The sequence below is a fragment of a genome, unplaced genomic scaffold (assembly GCF_019419815.1).
Source record: "Pyrus x bretschneideri cultivar Hongxiangsu unplaced genomic scaffold, Pyrus_bretschneideri_v1 Contig5, whole genome shotgun sequence".
NCBI classification, from domain to species: Eukaryota; Viridiplantae; Streptophyta; class Magnoliopsida; order Rosales; family Rosaceae; genus Pyrus; species Pyrus x bretschneideri.
The window spans coordinates 10,058,834-10,072,596 of record NW_025999787.1 but is presented as its reverse complement, the minus strand read 5'-3'; the positions used below and the strand labels follow the sequence as shown (position 1 = coordinate 10,072,596).

Sequence of the window (13,763 nt, the reverse complement as noted above, 5' to 3'; positions counted from 1 at the left end):
TGACGCTGTTGAAGGCTTAGGCGACGTTGCTGGAGACGAGAGCGAAATTGCTGCTTAGAGTCGGGCATTTCGACAGCGACGAAGAGCTGTGCGGGACTTGTAGTAGCATCAGAACAGTGATGCTTGGGCATAACTATGCCCAGACATTGGCAGCTCGAGAAACTTTGGCAAAGTAAGTGAGACTGAGAAGCAAGATTTAATGAAATGAAAATCTCTGTTGCTTTGGACACAAGCAATCCTTCGTTCTATGAGGAACTCAGTTTTGTTGACACTTGTAATCAAATCCTAGTTTAGTTTGTAACATCAGCAATTTAGTATACCTTATACTTTCTTCTAGTTAGAGAATACGAGCACAGAAAATTTGCAGTTTGTTTTCTGTGTTTTTTTTTTTTTTTTTCCTTCGGCTTTGCGTACTAAAATTTCATTTTTTTTTTTACAGATGATATTATACTTTAAACTAACTAAACTGCAAAAAAAAAGCTCGAGTACGTATGAAGGAATCCATTTGCATCTTAGAGAATACATTTGCTCTAGCGAATGTAACATTTACAAGCACTAAAATCAAGGGTCCTATTTTGATAGATAAAGCAATAAAAGGTTTGCCAGGTGTGAGGTGACATGGTCCATAGAATGTGTTATGGTTAGGGTCACACGGACCTTTCTTCTATCACTTTAACTAGACTGCATACAAACTTATGTGCAATTCAGTACAACTCAATCAAGGTAATATTTGCGTATGAACATAGAAATTCGGACTCGGTTATATCAGTTGATCATAATAGTGTTTTTTGCTATTTTTTATCTGAATTCCAATTTTCTCCTTGTGAGTTAGAGTAAAAGAGCGATTACAAACCAACAAGGCTCCTCACTTTGTGAGGATCAAATGAAAAACGTCTATCGTAGGCAGATTTATCTTACTTTGCAAAGAAAGACTGTTTTCACGACTTGAACCCATAGTCTTTTGGTTACAAAAGAGCAACAATTCTATTACGCTAAGACTCGCCCTTGAAGGATTTGATGACACAAGTGAAAATGAAATCAAATGTTTTCATTCCATCGAAAATAGAATCCACAAATCAATGTTACAAAAGAAAACACAGTCCATTGTCAATTACATTTTTACACACAAAAATCAATCCACCAAACACACCAAAATCCAAAAAAAAAAAACATCCCAAAAAATTCAAAAATATAAAATTAAAAAAAAAATTAAAACGACAAACATTTCTTTGTCGCTTGTTTTGAAGTCACACAAAATTACACACCAAACCCGAATTTAAAAATAAATAAATAAATAATTGAATTATCAGACTGTTGAATATGTGGGCCCAATCAATCCCTGAGAAGCAGCTTCATTCTCGTTGAGAAACAAGCCTTCCGTGTTCCGAAGCAGCCCGTGGACCCCACACAAGACAAGCCCAACTCCGAGGCCCAATGTAACGTTCACAAGCCCACTGCTCGCCCAAGCAACCAAACCAGAAACAACCACCAAACCCGCCATCACGGCCCAATCGCTGACGTGGTGACCCCGCATGATGCGATCAATAACAAGTAATTGACCCGGAAGTGGTTGGCGTTGGTCTGGATACGGGTCAGGGCGGAGGATAAGGAGTCGAGTCGGGAGATCGAGGAGGCGAATTCGGACCAAGGGCGGCGGCGGGAAACGGCGTCGTTGAGGTTTTTGATGGATCGGGTGATGGCGTCGGAGCCCGAGACGGAAATGGGTATGCTGGTATAGGTTGTTGCTGTGACGGAGTGTGACTGTGGCTTTGACGGCGACATTTTTTGGAGTGGGAGTTTGAATGTTTGACTCGTCAACCTACCCTTCAACTCTGTGAAGTCCGTGAGGCTGGGATTTGATTCCATCCGAATCCAAATGGTAGGGAAATTAAAAATTCTTATATCTTAATTATTTATCGTGTATTATGTGATTAGAAATTATTTGATTTTTTTTATTTAAAATTAAACATAAATACTTGATAAAAATTGATCACATAATAAACGATGAACGGGTAAAATATGAAGATCATGTGAGGCTGTGACAGTCTGTCAGTTTGATTGGTTGGTGAGTGGGATTGTGTGGGACAGACAGGAAGATGGAGACTGGGTTGGTTTGTGGAGTTTCCATACTTTGTAGTAAAATGGTAAAAAATATTGTGTACGTTGTGACAATTTACAATTACTTAGGCCCCTTAAGAGAAAGGGAATTCTATTTTTTTTCTAAATGGAAATTAGTTGCGGGACTTTCTTTGCATTAAATTTCAACGATTCAAACTGTCTATTATGTAAGTTTCGATTCATAGATCATTCTTACAAAAATTTAATACAATTCGAAACCATTTGCCTATTTAATTATCATAATAAAATTTCAATGTTTGTTAGATAACAAAGTGTTTGTCAATTTCTTTCAACTCAATTAAATGCCTCAAATATTTCCGATTTGGCTAATATTTTGTAAGGATAATCTATAAGGTGCAACTTGAAAAATGTACTGTTCGGATAGTTAAAATCTAATGCAATGTGAGACATAGAACTAATCTCTATTTATATAAAATAAAAAAAAATCTTCCCTTAAAGGCCTCCTACAATTACTAACCTCGAATTGTAAGTAAGTTTATCTCTTGACGAATGTCTACTATTGTGATGTTTCTCAAGAGAAAAGATTGTATTTCTTCTTCAAATAAACTTTAAATTTTGTGTGTGCAGGATGTTACAAATTTAAGTGTTGTAATAAGCGTAAACTATAAGGTTGTTATTCATGAACTTATAATATCACTAAAACGATACACATATTATAACATAAGTGGATTTATAACATTACATGACAATTTGATTGCCACAATGAATAATTTTTTCAATTGATTGAACTAAATGTTCATTCTAATTCATAAGCTAAGACACCGTAAATTTGTATATCAAGTGATCAAAAACATTTACGCTTACGTACGTTGTCCTAAGTTCGATTCTCCCCACCACACACTATCACTCCAAAGAAAATCTGCAAGCCAAAACTTTAGTCTACAGAACGCAAGTTCAACTCTAAGTTCAACCAAGAGAAAAACTTAATATAAATGAACTCAAATTTAACGTAAACTGGAAGTTAAAGAATGGTAAAGCAGATTTGAGTTGAATTTGGGCGGGTACGTTTAACTCTTAGAGTTTAATCTAAACTTGCTAGGGTTTACAATTTGTCACTATATTCAGACTCAACTCATGATCCCTCTCGAGTGTCAAAGGTGTCAGTATCATATGTATTCAAATTTCACAGACTTCATGTCCATTGTTGCTGGTTAGACCAACTCCAATGGTGGGCTAAAATCTAAATTACCTCCCAAAATTTTTCCCTAAACGCACTCCAACCCAAGGGGAAATTTTGAGCTAAATGCTAAACCAATGCCAAATTCCCCCCGAAATTTAGCCCAAAAATCGGGATGGACTCTATCCAATATTTGTCAGAATTTAATTTTTTTTAGATTAAAATGTTCATAAAATTAATTTACGATAGTCTACATATTTATTTTTTAAAAAAATTTAATTTAACAAAAAAAATAGCCTAAATTCATTCTTTAATAATCCGGGGCTAAAATTTTAGGGTAGAATGGTTGGAGTAGAAAAGCTATTTTTGGGCTAAAAGCTAAATTTTTCGGGCTAAAAAATTTGACTTTTAACTCAACCATTAGAGATGGTCTTAGTGTTCAAATTAATTAATTAATTATTAAGCATTGTGTTTTGACTTTTGTTCTTGTCCAGACGTACTCAGAATTCAGAAATTGACTAGCTATCAGCCTTTCAACATTAATAAAATATTTCCACTTCCACCGAGACGTGCAAGGACAATCTTGTCAAGGGAATACTATTAGATTAAATTTTGTAAATTAAATAACATAAAAATTAATGATTGAATTATTACTTAAATGTTGAGTAACGTGTTTATTTTTAATTGATAACACCTTATTTAGTTTGGAAATTTAGTGTACAAATTTAATTTTCCTAGCATTATTCTTTTTCAGTTAATTAAAAAGTAATGTTAGTTAGACTAACTTTGTAAACTAAATAATATGTTATCAATAAAAATAAGCATGTTAATCAACACTTAAGTAATAATTCAATCATCAATTTTCATGTCATTTAGTTTATAAAATTTAATTTCTCTAACATTATCTAATGATCCTAATAAAATTACTTCCAATAAAAGTGAGTATGAGATGTGTTAACAAAAATAGTCCTTAACGGACCCTAACCAAGTAATTTTATGAAGTTGGTCATTCAGATTTCCCTTCCTAAACAAAGCTATCCCGAACGACCAATCATGTTTTCTTAAATCTTTAATGCATAGAAAAACCAAGTTTCTTTCTGTAATCAAACAACCAACTTTCTCGTCAAGTATAAAATTTAAAAACATTCGCATACATTCAATTACGTACAAACTAGATACATTAGAATTAATTTTTAAGAAGAAAAACCTGTATGACCAACTTCTTCGTAAAGAAACAAAATTTAAAATGAAACTTTGGTTACATGGATTCACTTACAAACTCGTGGAATCAAGTTTTCAACGTTCAAGTAATGCTTCTATAAAAAATAAAAATAAAATAAAATAAAATAAAGTCCAAGTAATGCTTTTGAGGGGGCTTAGTAAGAATAAACTGACAAGAAGAAAGACAAAGACTGTCCACAACCCACAATTTAAACAAGCAGAACCATTGTCTTTGTAAAGAGTGTAATGAGAAGTTGTCCAGCTTTTCACCATGCAAATTTCACATCCCCGCCTTCCATCCATTTGCTTTCCTAACTATCCCCTACTTTTTAATCTAAACACATAAAAACAATGGCTTTAACTTATGTTGTTGTGAAAGAAAACAAAAGTGTTCAGTTCTCTCACATATGGGCAGTATTTTACATAACACGAGTACACGATAATCGTGATATTTCACATTAATAATGTATTTATATGTGTAAGTTCATCTTTGCATAACATTGTTTAATTATATTATTAACATAAAACATCACAACAACAATATACTCTTGTAAATTGCTCTTGTCGTCAATTTACTTCAGCACCTTATAAAGCGAAGTACCACCGCGGAATGCATTATTAAGCATCTATGATATAATGCGAATCCAACGGCCATTTTTTTGTGTTTCATCTAGTCGTTTATATGTAGCTTAAATTGACCATGCAATGCACCTCTATCTCTCTCTCTCTAACGGCTACATTTCGTGGTAAACGTCCATGCATGCTCATGAATTCATGAACAAGCAAAGTCAATATATAGTACCATATATATACATATTTATAAATATAAATATATATATATATATATATATATTTGTTACGTACCATGGAAAATGAAGCTAAGAGAAAGCAACAAACGAAGAATAAGTAGTGACAGGAAACCTGCATAGAATTACCCTAATTCTATAGAATGGGGTCTCATTCGTCACTGTTGCGTGTGCATTCAACTCGTGTACTCCTCAGACCCCACTACAAATGCATATAAATATGGGCTAGGTAGAAGATACGTTGTTTCGGCCGAATCCAATTGGTGGAGCATCTCTTTTATCAGTAAAAGAAACACATACAATATTAAATTAATCAGAGATGAAGGATAACATATATATATATATATATATATGTATATGTATATGTATATATGTCATATGTGTGTAAGAAGGATGATCAATTTTGACTGCATTACATTTATGCATGTTGATTTTTCATCATGAAATTTTGAACAGTTGATTGCATAGTTATTCTGCAATCAAAGATAATTTGGTGATGCAAATTTTATCTCGACCACCATTTCATTTGCAACCATGAATTCCAAAGCTCTTCTGCTCATAGAAAGATTAATTGACGTTACCAGGACTTTGAATAAGCATGAACATTTTTACTTCCAGACCAGAAAAAAATGAGAGAAATATATTCAATTCCAGTTTTATATATAACTTAGCTATATGTTTACATAAATTTTCTTAAAAATAATGATGAATCAACGTAGACTATAAAGAACCTCTTGCCCTCCAAGCAAATGAATTTGATCTATCTTTGAAGTAGTCGAATGCGTACTAATTAACGGAACTGCAGATGAATCGGGATTCGCGATTCGCGATGAACCGGAAAAAAAATCGATTTTCAAGACTAGAACATGGTGCTGTAATTCACATTTGATCAAGGAGAGGCCAAACGCACAAGGAAATTAAGTACCTCTAACAAAAATCTATAAGAAAGAAGAAAAGGGACAGAAAATACATAAACACTTGACTTATACCGATGCTCGACAATATTCACTTTCGAGCCAAGCTTTTATGTCAACTGTAAAACACTGTCTATTCTCTGGGTAGCAAAAAGCATGCCTAAGCAGAAACCTGAAGAAAAAAAATTGCATCATTTCGAATCAACATTTGGTAGAGTAACAGCATAAGCATGTGGAGGCTCCATCTTTGATCAACCGCACGCCATTTCTTTGCCATAGACTTAAGTTTCCGGAAATCAGTAATCTACGAGCTACGATCAGTACAAGTTTGATTAATGCAAAACCTTGTGCTCATCATTCAAATGCCACATGTTTTGCTATGACAAGCTCGGAGAGTACAGTGTAGATCTCAGATGTCCTCTTGGAGATGGTGCTGCAAGAAAAGGAGCCCGCTGCAGCACACCCGAGCCTTCTGAAGTAGTACAGCTCCATTTAACAGGACTACTATTAGTGGCTAGCCTGGAGGGAACTGCATGCAAGGTGGTGTTGTACAAAACTGGTGATCCACAACGTAAAGAAGGTTCCTGTGACTCGTAATGAGAGAAAGGATTCTTCACATGCTTTGAGTTATAACTCGGAGCCGCTTGTACTGGAATGCTGGAACAAACTACTTGGCTTTCCGTCAACCCTTCTGAGTACTTTGCAACATTGCAGGCCAAATCAGCTTCACTTTCCGGAACATCATCAATGATGATAATTTCTTTACTGGCACTGAAAGCAGAATGTCCATTCTTGCGTTGGCGGTCAGGAGGGTTCATAATGCTCTCGATATGAAACGCAGGTGCTCCTCCAATGGGTTTGCTTATAGACCTGTTCTGTGGCATTGGATAATTACAATCGCCTTTATGCTCATGAGGCTCCATGGATGACACAAAACTGCCATCTGTACGATGTTTTGGAAACAAGCTTGCAGGTCCTCGTGCAACCACTTGTGGTGTCTTCGGATTGCTATAGCTTCTAAAACATTCCCCCACCTTGTTATGTGGATCTTGACCTAAGATTACGGAACCATGAGGGAAATTATGTTGAAAGGAATGGTAAAACTGATTCTGAAGATTGCCAGGAACAACTCCTGAGAATGTCGGAAACTGTGAAGTTAGTTGGTTAGTTTGCCCATGTGGTTGAGCCTGCACCGGTGGAGCTGATGTATCTTCATCTTTGTTGGCCACCATCAAATTCTTTCCCATTAGCCTGAGTATCGAATTAGAAGCGGACGGACTAACAGAATCGCAATCACCGTGGCCGGACAACTTCCCTTTGCCATCTGGAGAACCCTTCGAAGGATGGTGACCGGAAGATGACTTGGTGACAGGGAAAACTGCCTGTTCAGATCTCAATGTTGTACAACCGCTCAGAAAGAACGAGCCTGACATGTCAGACCCCGACTCCAAAGTGTTAGTTCTTGTGTTTGGATTGCCACCCATTTGCTTTCCCAAGGCAGGCACTGCCATTGCTCGCCGCATTAATAGTGGTGATTCTTGATAATTTAAAGCCACACCCAGAGAAGTTCTATCCTTCCGTTGACAACAGCAAGGCTGATCGTTACTTTTGAAGCTGATAGGTCCCCTCTCGAGAGATATCTTGTTGACCTTAAGGTTTTCTCTATCAAAAGAAAGTCTGTCAGCTGCTGTACTAGTAATCTGTTGAGCTACGGTGGCATTAATTTCTTCAGAAGTGCCACTAACTGCACGCGATAGGCCCGGCCCGATCTTGTCTTGAGCGGATTGAGGTCCTATGGATGATAAGGGTTCAGAATACTTCGGATCAAATTTTGTCCCTCTGGAATTAGAGATGGTTGATGTTGTAGAAACAGGTGAATCTGATGAATCCCCATCGATGAAGTCAAGTTGATCTTGAGATGATTGAACTCGGCTCGTGGTTAGTGACGAATTCCCTTGAAAATCATCTGACCCCATATCCCTAGGACTTGGCAAAAATGATCCTGGTGGCCCTGGGATAAGTATTGGATCAACCTCAGGAAAATAGCTTCCCTGGCCATCTTGAGCATCCATTTCCTCCGTGCTATGAACATTCTGCCCAAGTGTGCCATCTTGCAGTTCATCACCATAAAACATCTCTTGCTCATCATTACTAATGCTTGGATCAGTTGGACTCGTTACCGCTTTGGTTTCACAGAAACCAATTAGGGAAGGCTTTTCAGTAATCATGTCACGATCATGGATTTGATCCTCTCTCTCAGCAGCTCCCAGGCCATCAACTTTTTCCAGATATTCATCACGAACAGTACCAGAAGTATCCATCTTTTCCCTCTCATCATTTCCATAAAACTTGGGTGCAAATTGAGAACTTTCCAAAGCCATGGGTTCATTCCTTCTAGAGCTACTTAAGGAACCTCTACCTTTTCTCCCTTGCAACACAGTGCTTCTGGATAGCAATACTTCATCGCTACTATCTTTTCTAAACCGCTTTCCAGCAAAATTATGCATGAAATCATGCTGTTGATCAGCCTCAGGATCCCAGGCAGCAACCTCTTTATCTGCTTCTTCCCTTTCCTCTTGATTCTTAGCAGCTGAGCAATTCTTAGCGACACTGGGACTGGATTCAGTCAAAGATACCCGACTGCCAATAGCCAACACATTTTTCTTTGGTGGGAGGAATTTCCTAGCATTTGATCTGGGGGCATCACGGCTCTTAGATAGTTTTTTGCTAACACGAGGGGGACTATCAAAATTTTTGGTGAGATCAGCAGCAGAACCAATTGTATTGTTGCTCAACACAGGTGCAAAGTTCACGTCAGAGTAAGTACGGTTTAGCATGCAATTATTGAGTGAAAAAGTTCTGTCCTGGCTAAACTGATGCTGGCTTTGCTCACCAGGAAAGGGGCTTCCTGCTCTCCTCCACGGAGAGCAGTCACTTTTCTCACTGGCTTGAGCTTCATCACATGCATTCTCTGTGCTCCCACTTTTTTCAGGAGAAGAAATTGGATTTCCAGACAAATTCACTACCTTTCTACCACGGATTCCCTCCACACGACAGTTATCTAAACATGTTTGATCACTCTCAACCAAAACGTTCTGAGACACATGCTTCTTGTTCAACTTCTTTACAACACCAGTGCGTTTGGAAGAAACCCATCCTCTTAAAGCTCCGGGATTACAGGAATTGAGCTGCTTTTCCATTTGCTGTCCTTCCACGGAATTTTCTTTCGCTCCACAGGTTTCTTGACCCCCATGAATCTGTTTTAACACAATTTCACCACATGTTAATTTTGGAAAACCACCACATTTGCAACAAAGATTATAATTAACCTTTTAATTCAACGGAAAAAGCAATGCTAGCACCAACAAAGTCTAAAGGAAACGCATTGGGATTCAAGCATATTGAGAGCACATACATATAATTGTCATTAAAAAATATAGCAATGTTTTTTTTCTTTATCCGTTTTCCTTTTATTGCATCGAAGCGCATGCTGTCAATAAGGTGGTGAGACTTATGCCGAAAGTAACTACAGAAAGCAAGAGCGGCGTACCTGAGAAGAATGAGCCTTGGGAGAGAGAAAATCTTTGCTTTGAGGAGCAAGCTTAAGGTACTTGTGATGTTTAGATGCATGGCGCTTTTGCTTTTTTGCTGAAAGGAATTTGCTTCCTTTACCAGCCTTCAAAGGTTTTCTTGGTCGAAGATGCTGTACTGCTTTGGGCGCTGATGGCGATGGTGCATCATCAAACTTCGATAAAATCCTAACTTTCGTGCCATTGGCATCTACATAGACTGGACCGACATCAATATCATCGGGATGGACTGAAGATACCTTTTTCCTTTTCTCTTCAACCGGCATCTCAGACTTCTCCTTATCCTGAGTAGGAAAGCTTGAAACGCTCGTGGCCCAGCTCGAACCATTTCTTCTATCGAGATCTTCTAATGTGCAATGCTGGGCAGTAGTATATATATCCACCATCAATTTGGTTTTCCTCGGCTTAATTCTGTACCTTGTAATCGGTTTTGAATCCAGAGTCCACTTGGGAGTTGCCTCCCCGGAAAGGCACTGATCAATATGAGCATTCAAGGTGGTATTAGAGGACGATGAGAAGGTTTTGCAAACAGGGCAAATTTGTGAAGTCATTGTTTCTGAAATGGTAGTAATATTCGAAGCAATATCTTCGGTTGAGCTTCTCTCTGCGTGGCTGCTGAATTTCACCACCAATCTGCACTTCTTACCCGAGGGTCGCGTCGTGCTTTTGGTTTTGTTGACAACAACAACAGGAGGACCTGCTGTTTCAACTGCTTCAACTGATGCAGCTTCCAAGGAAGTATCAGTTTCTAACGGCAACCTTGACGGCCCGTTCGTAGGAACTGACTCCTCTATTTCAGATTGAGAAATACTCGTAAGTGTGGATGGAAAATCATTTTCTCCTTCAGACCTGCATGAAGTGGTTGTTTTAGTGTCTGTGCAAGCTTCTGTTAGCTTTTCCTTCAGTTTGGTATACGAAGACTTTAATACTGCGTGATCATCTAGCCCGGAAGATTTTGAAACATCAAGATCGGTTTTCCTTTCGCTTTCAACCATACATCTCTTAATGGGTTGGTTCCTTACTTCATCAAGATTCTCAAATGGTGGCAACAGATCGTTCACACCATGTTTCAAGCAAAGTTGCAAATTCTTCTGAGAAAAAGGCCAGTTGGTCTCGATATTCTTGCACCGGGAAGTAAAAACATAATCTCTGCATAACGTAAAAACATCGTTACATCTGATTCTTCACACAAACGGTCAATTCCAATCAGCTAAGCTTAGACACCTTTAGACTGAGTCCAAAGAGAACTCAAGCTTTATTGTATGAAAGTTGCTAATCAAAGAAAGGGAATAAATAAATGGACCCTGGAGCAAAAAAGGAAAAAGAAAATACACAAACACACAGAAACAGTTGAGAGTAATATCCATATGATGTCTCCAGATATGGATTAAAACTCAAGCGCTCCGTTTCATGTAAGTCTCTCTCTTCTAAACAACGCAGTCTGAGAGACTTATTAAAACTCATGGGAGATTAAGGTAGGGTGACATGAAATCACAAGCAACAATTAACATTGAGTTGGGTGGATTAACAGCATGGATTAGGGAAATTAATCACAAGAAGAAACGTGTGGTTTTTGGGGGGGAATAAGAGCCGTGAACGAGTTTCGTTTATTAGCCAAAGCAGGGAAAAAAAAGCCCCAAAACACACACACTAAAAATAGAGACAAAGATGGGGTGGTCATGACTTAAGGCCCCCCATATGTTGGACTGAGCCACAAGCAACAACACCACATGTATTTGCATCTCTCTCTGGATCTGACTCAACAAGCCTAAGATGATATGCGATAAACATTGAGATCCCACAAGAAAAAGAGAAGCAGTTAGAAACCCATGTAAGAAAAACAAAAACCCAAGTTATGATCATCATCAACTGTTCATATTTTCATTTCTAGAGAGAGAGAGAGAAATTATACCTGATGGAGAATTTGGGAAGGGGTGGATTATTAGATAGATCTAAAGGCTGCTCATGACTAGTACTAGCATCGTTGATGATCAAAGGTTGGGGATGATGACATGGGGGATCTGGTGGAAGTTTTTCAAAAGATAACATCTGATGAAAAGCTGCTTCTTCTTCTCTCTTCTACTTGTGCTGTTTTCCCAACAGTCACAAGCTCTAGTAATATCTTCTCTACCTCCACACCTTATCTTGAACTTAGATTTCAGCATATATAATGACCCTTTCTCTCACTAAGTTTCTTTCTATCTCTAGAATTATTACTGTTCACTCCAAGCAGCAACGCAAATACTAGCAGAAAGCAGCAAATGAAGAAAAATCAAACAATCCCATTAGAATCTTCATCCATAACATCAACCTGCAATTAAGAGAAAGGAAAAAGGAGCATGAGATCATGGGTTTTTGAGGACAGAGTCCAGATTATGAACAAGGTAGGAGATTATTATTATTCCAGTTCAAGAAACGTTATTTTATGTGAAGCGAGTGAGTGAAATTAAAGCATCTGAATTATTTTTCAAAATCATCGAAACAACAAGGAACCCAATTGAGCAAGCAAACAACAGAACCCAACAGTAAAGATATTCAATTTTTTTCTGGAGTCTAAAAGTTCATGGGAGTGATATTTTATGTGGAAATATTGGTCAAAATTTGAGACTTTAGACTCAACAATCCCTATGTACCATAGTTCGACAACAAATCCAATCTCTTCATAGAAAAATCATGAAAGATTTGAAGTAGCAACAGCATGAGATCATGATTTATGAACTCCCCAAAAGATGAATTTTTTGGGCAAGAAATTAATCTGACAAAACCCAACAAGTAGAGTGAGAGGAGAGATTTACAAAGAAAGAAGACCAAATCTTTGAACATGAAGTAAACAAAATCTAGTTTAAATCCCAACACATCTGAGACAACAAAATCTAGTTTAAATCCCATGACCAGATTCTGGTCTTGTTTCCATTTGTGCAAGCAAGAAAGAGAAACAAAATTCAAAAAAGAAGCAGTTTTTGAGGAAGAGAAAACAAACCCAAGATCAAAGAAATCGCAGCTAGCTTAGATGGGGATTATTTGATTTTGAAGCTTTTTTTTTCCTGGGTTGGTTTGGTCTGCGAAATGAGAGAGAAAAATGTAGTCTTGGAGACTATTAAGCAACTCTAGAGAGAGAGAGAGAGAGAGAGAGAGAGAGAGAAGTGAGAAAAACAGCACCACCCACTCACACATCAAAAGGGCATCAGGTTCTCTTTCTCTTCAAAAAGCAGGTTTGTACCATTAAACACCCACGATTCACCTCCCATCTGTGAATATGCGTTATAAGAGAGTTTTGAAGAGAGAGAGAGAAAGATGGAGATAGAGAAAGAGAAAGTAAGAGAGAGAGAGGAAGAGTGTGGTTTTTCTTCTTGAAAAATAAACAAAGGAAATACAGTACAAACGTGTCCTATCCTATACCTACCCTACACCCTCATATGTCATATTTCATCTTTTTCATTTTTTAATCCTTGATTTTTATCATAGTCATTGCCCTTGGTCAAGAGAAAAATTTCACAGTATTTAACAAAATAAAAAAATAAAAAATTTCAATGTATCTCAAATCTCAATTGTTTTATAAAACTTGAATTACCAGATTATGTTTTCAATAAATAGAAAAAAAATTAATAAAAATTATTTGAAAGTTTTGAGTTTTAACGATAATAACAAAATAAATGATAAAATGAATATTAACTGAATTGACTTTTTAATGTAAAAATACAATTTTTCATTAAAATAAACAGTATCAAAAAATTTTTATTAAAACTTCACAAAAAAAAATTCTCATTTCTCCATTCTAATATCAATTGTCCGCTCTCTTTCTTTCTCTTTAATTCCAATCTCAGACGCCCCATAGTGTCCCACTACTACACGACAAACACTCCCTGTTGACAATTATAGACACCATGAATAATATCACACTTTTACCCCCCACTCCACCCTTTCCCTCTTCTTTATTTAATGTTTAATATTTAAAGTAGAGGAGCAATTTGATGTT

General features: G+C 37.2%; 2 protein-coding genes across 2 annotated transcripts; both read right to left on the bottom strand.

Moving 5' to 3' along the window:
- Positions 1 to 1,306: 1,306 nt before the first annotated feature.
- LOC103967568 (PRA1 family protein B1-like) lies at positions 1,307 to 1,782 on the bottom strand. The gene is made up of 2 exons (XM_048569354.1): positions 1,550 to 1,782; positions 1,307 to 1,454 (listed from the first exon to the last, which is right to left on the bottom strand). The coding sequence occupies exons 1-2, from the start codon at positions 1,780 to 1,782 to the stop codon at positions 1,307 to 1,309; spliced, it is 381 nt and encodes a 126-aa protein (XP_048425311.1).
- A 4,792-nt stretch (positions 1,783 to 6,574) lies between these two features.
- Positions 6,575 to 12,951, bottom strand: LOC103967567. Its single transcript, XM_009380833.3, has 4 exons — positions 12,768 to 12,951; positions 11,700 to 12,098; positions 9,748 to 10,936; positions 6,575 to 9,454 (listed from the first exon to the last, which is right to left on the bottom strand). The coding sequence occupies exons 2-4, from the start codon at positions 11,834 to 11,836 to the stop codon at positions 6,575 to 6,577; spliced, it is 4,206 nt and encodes a 1,401-aa protein (XP_009379108.2). The 5' UTR covers positions 11,837 to 12,098; positions 12,768 to 12,951.
- Between the last annotated feature and the right edge of the window lie 812 nt (positions 12,952 to 13,763).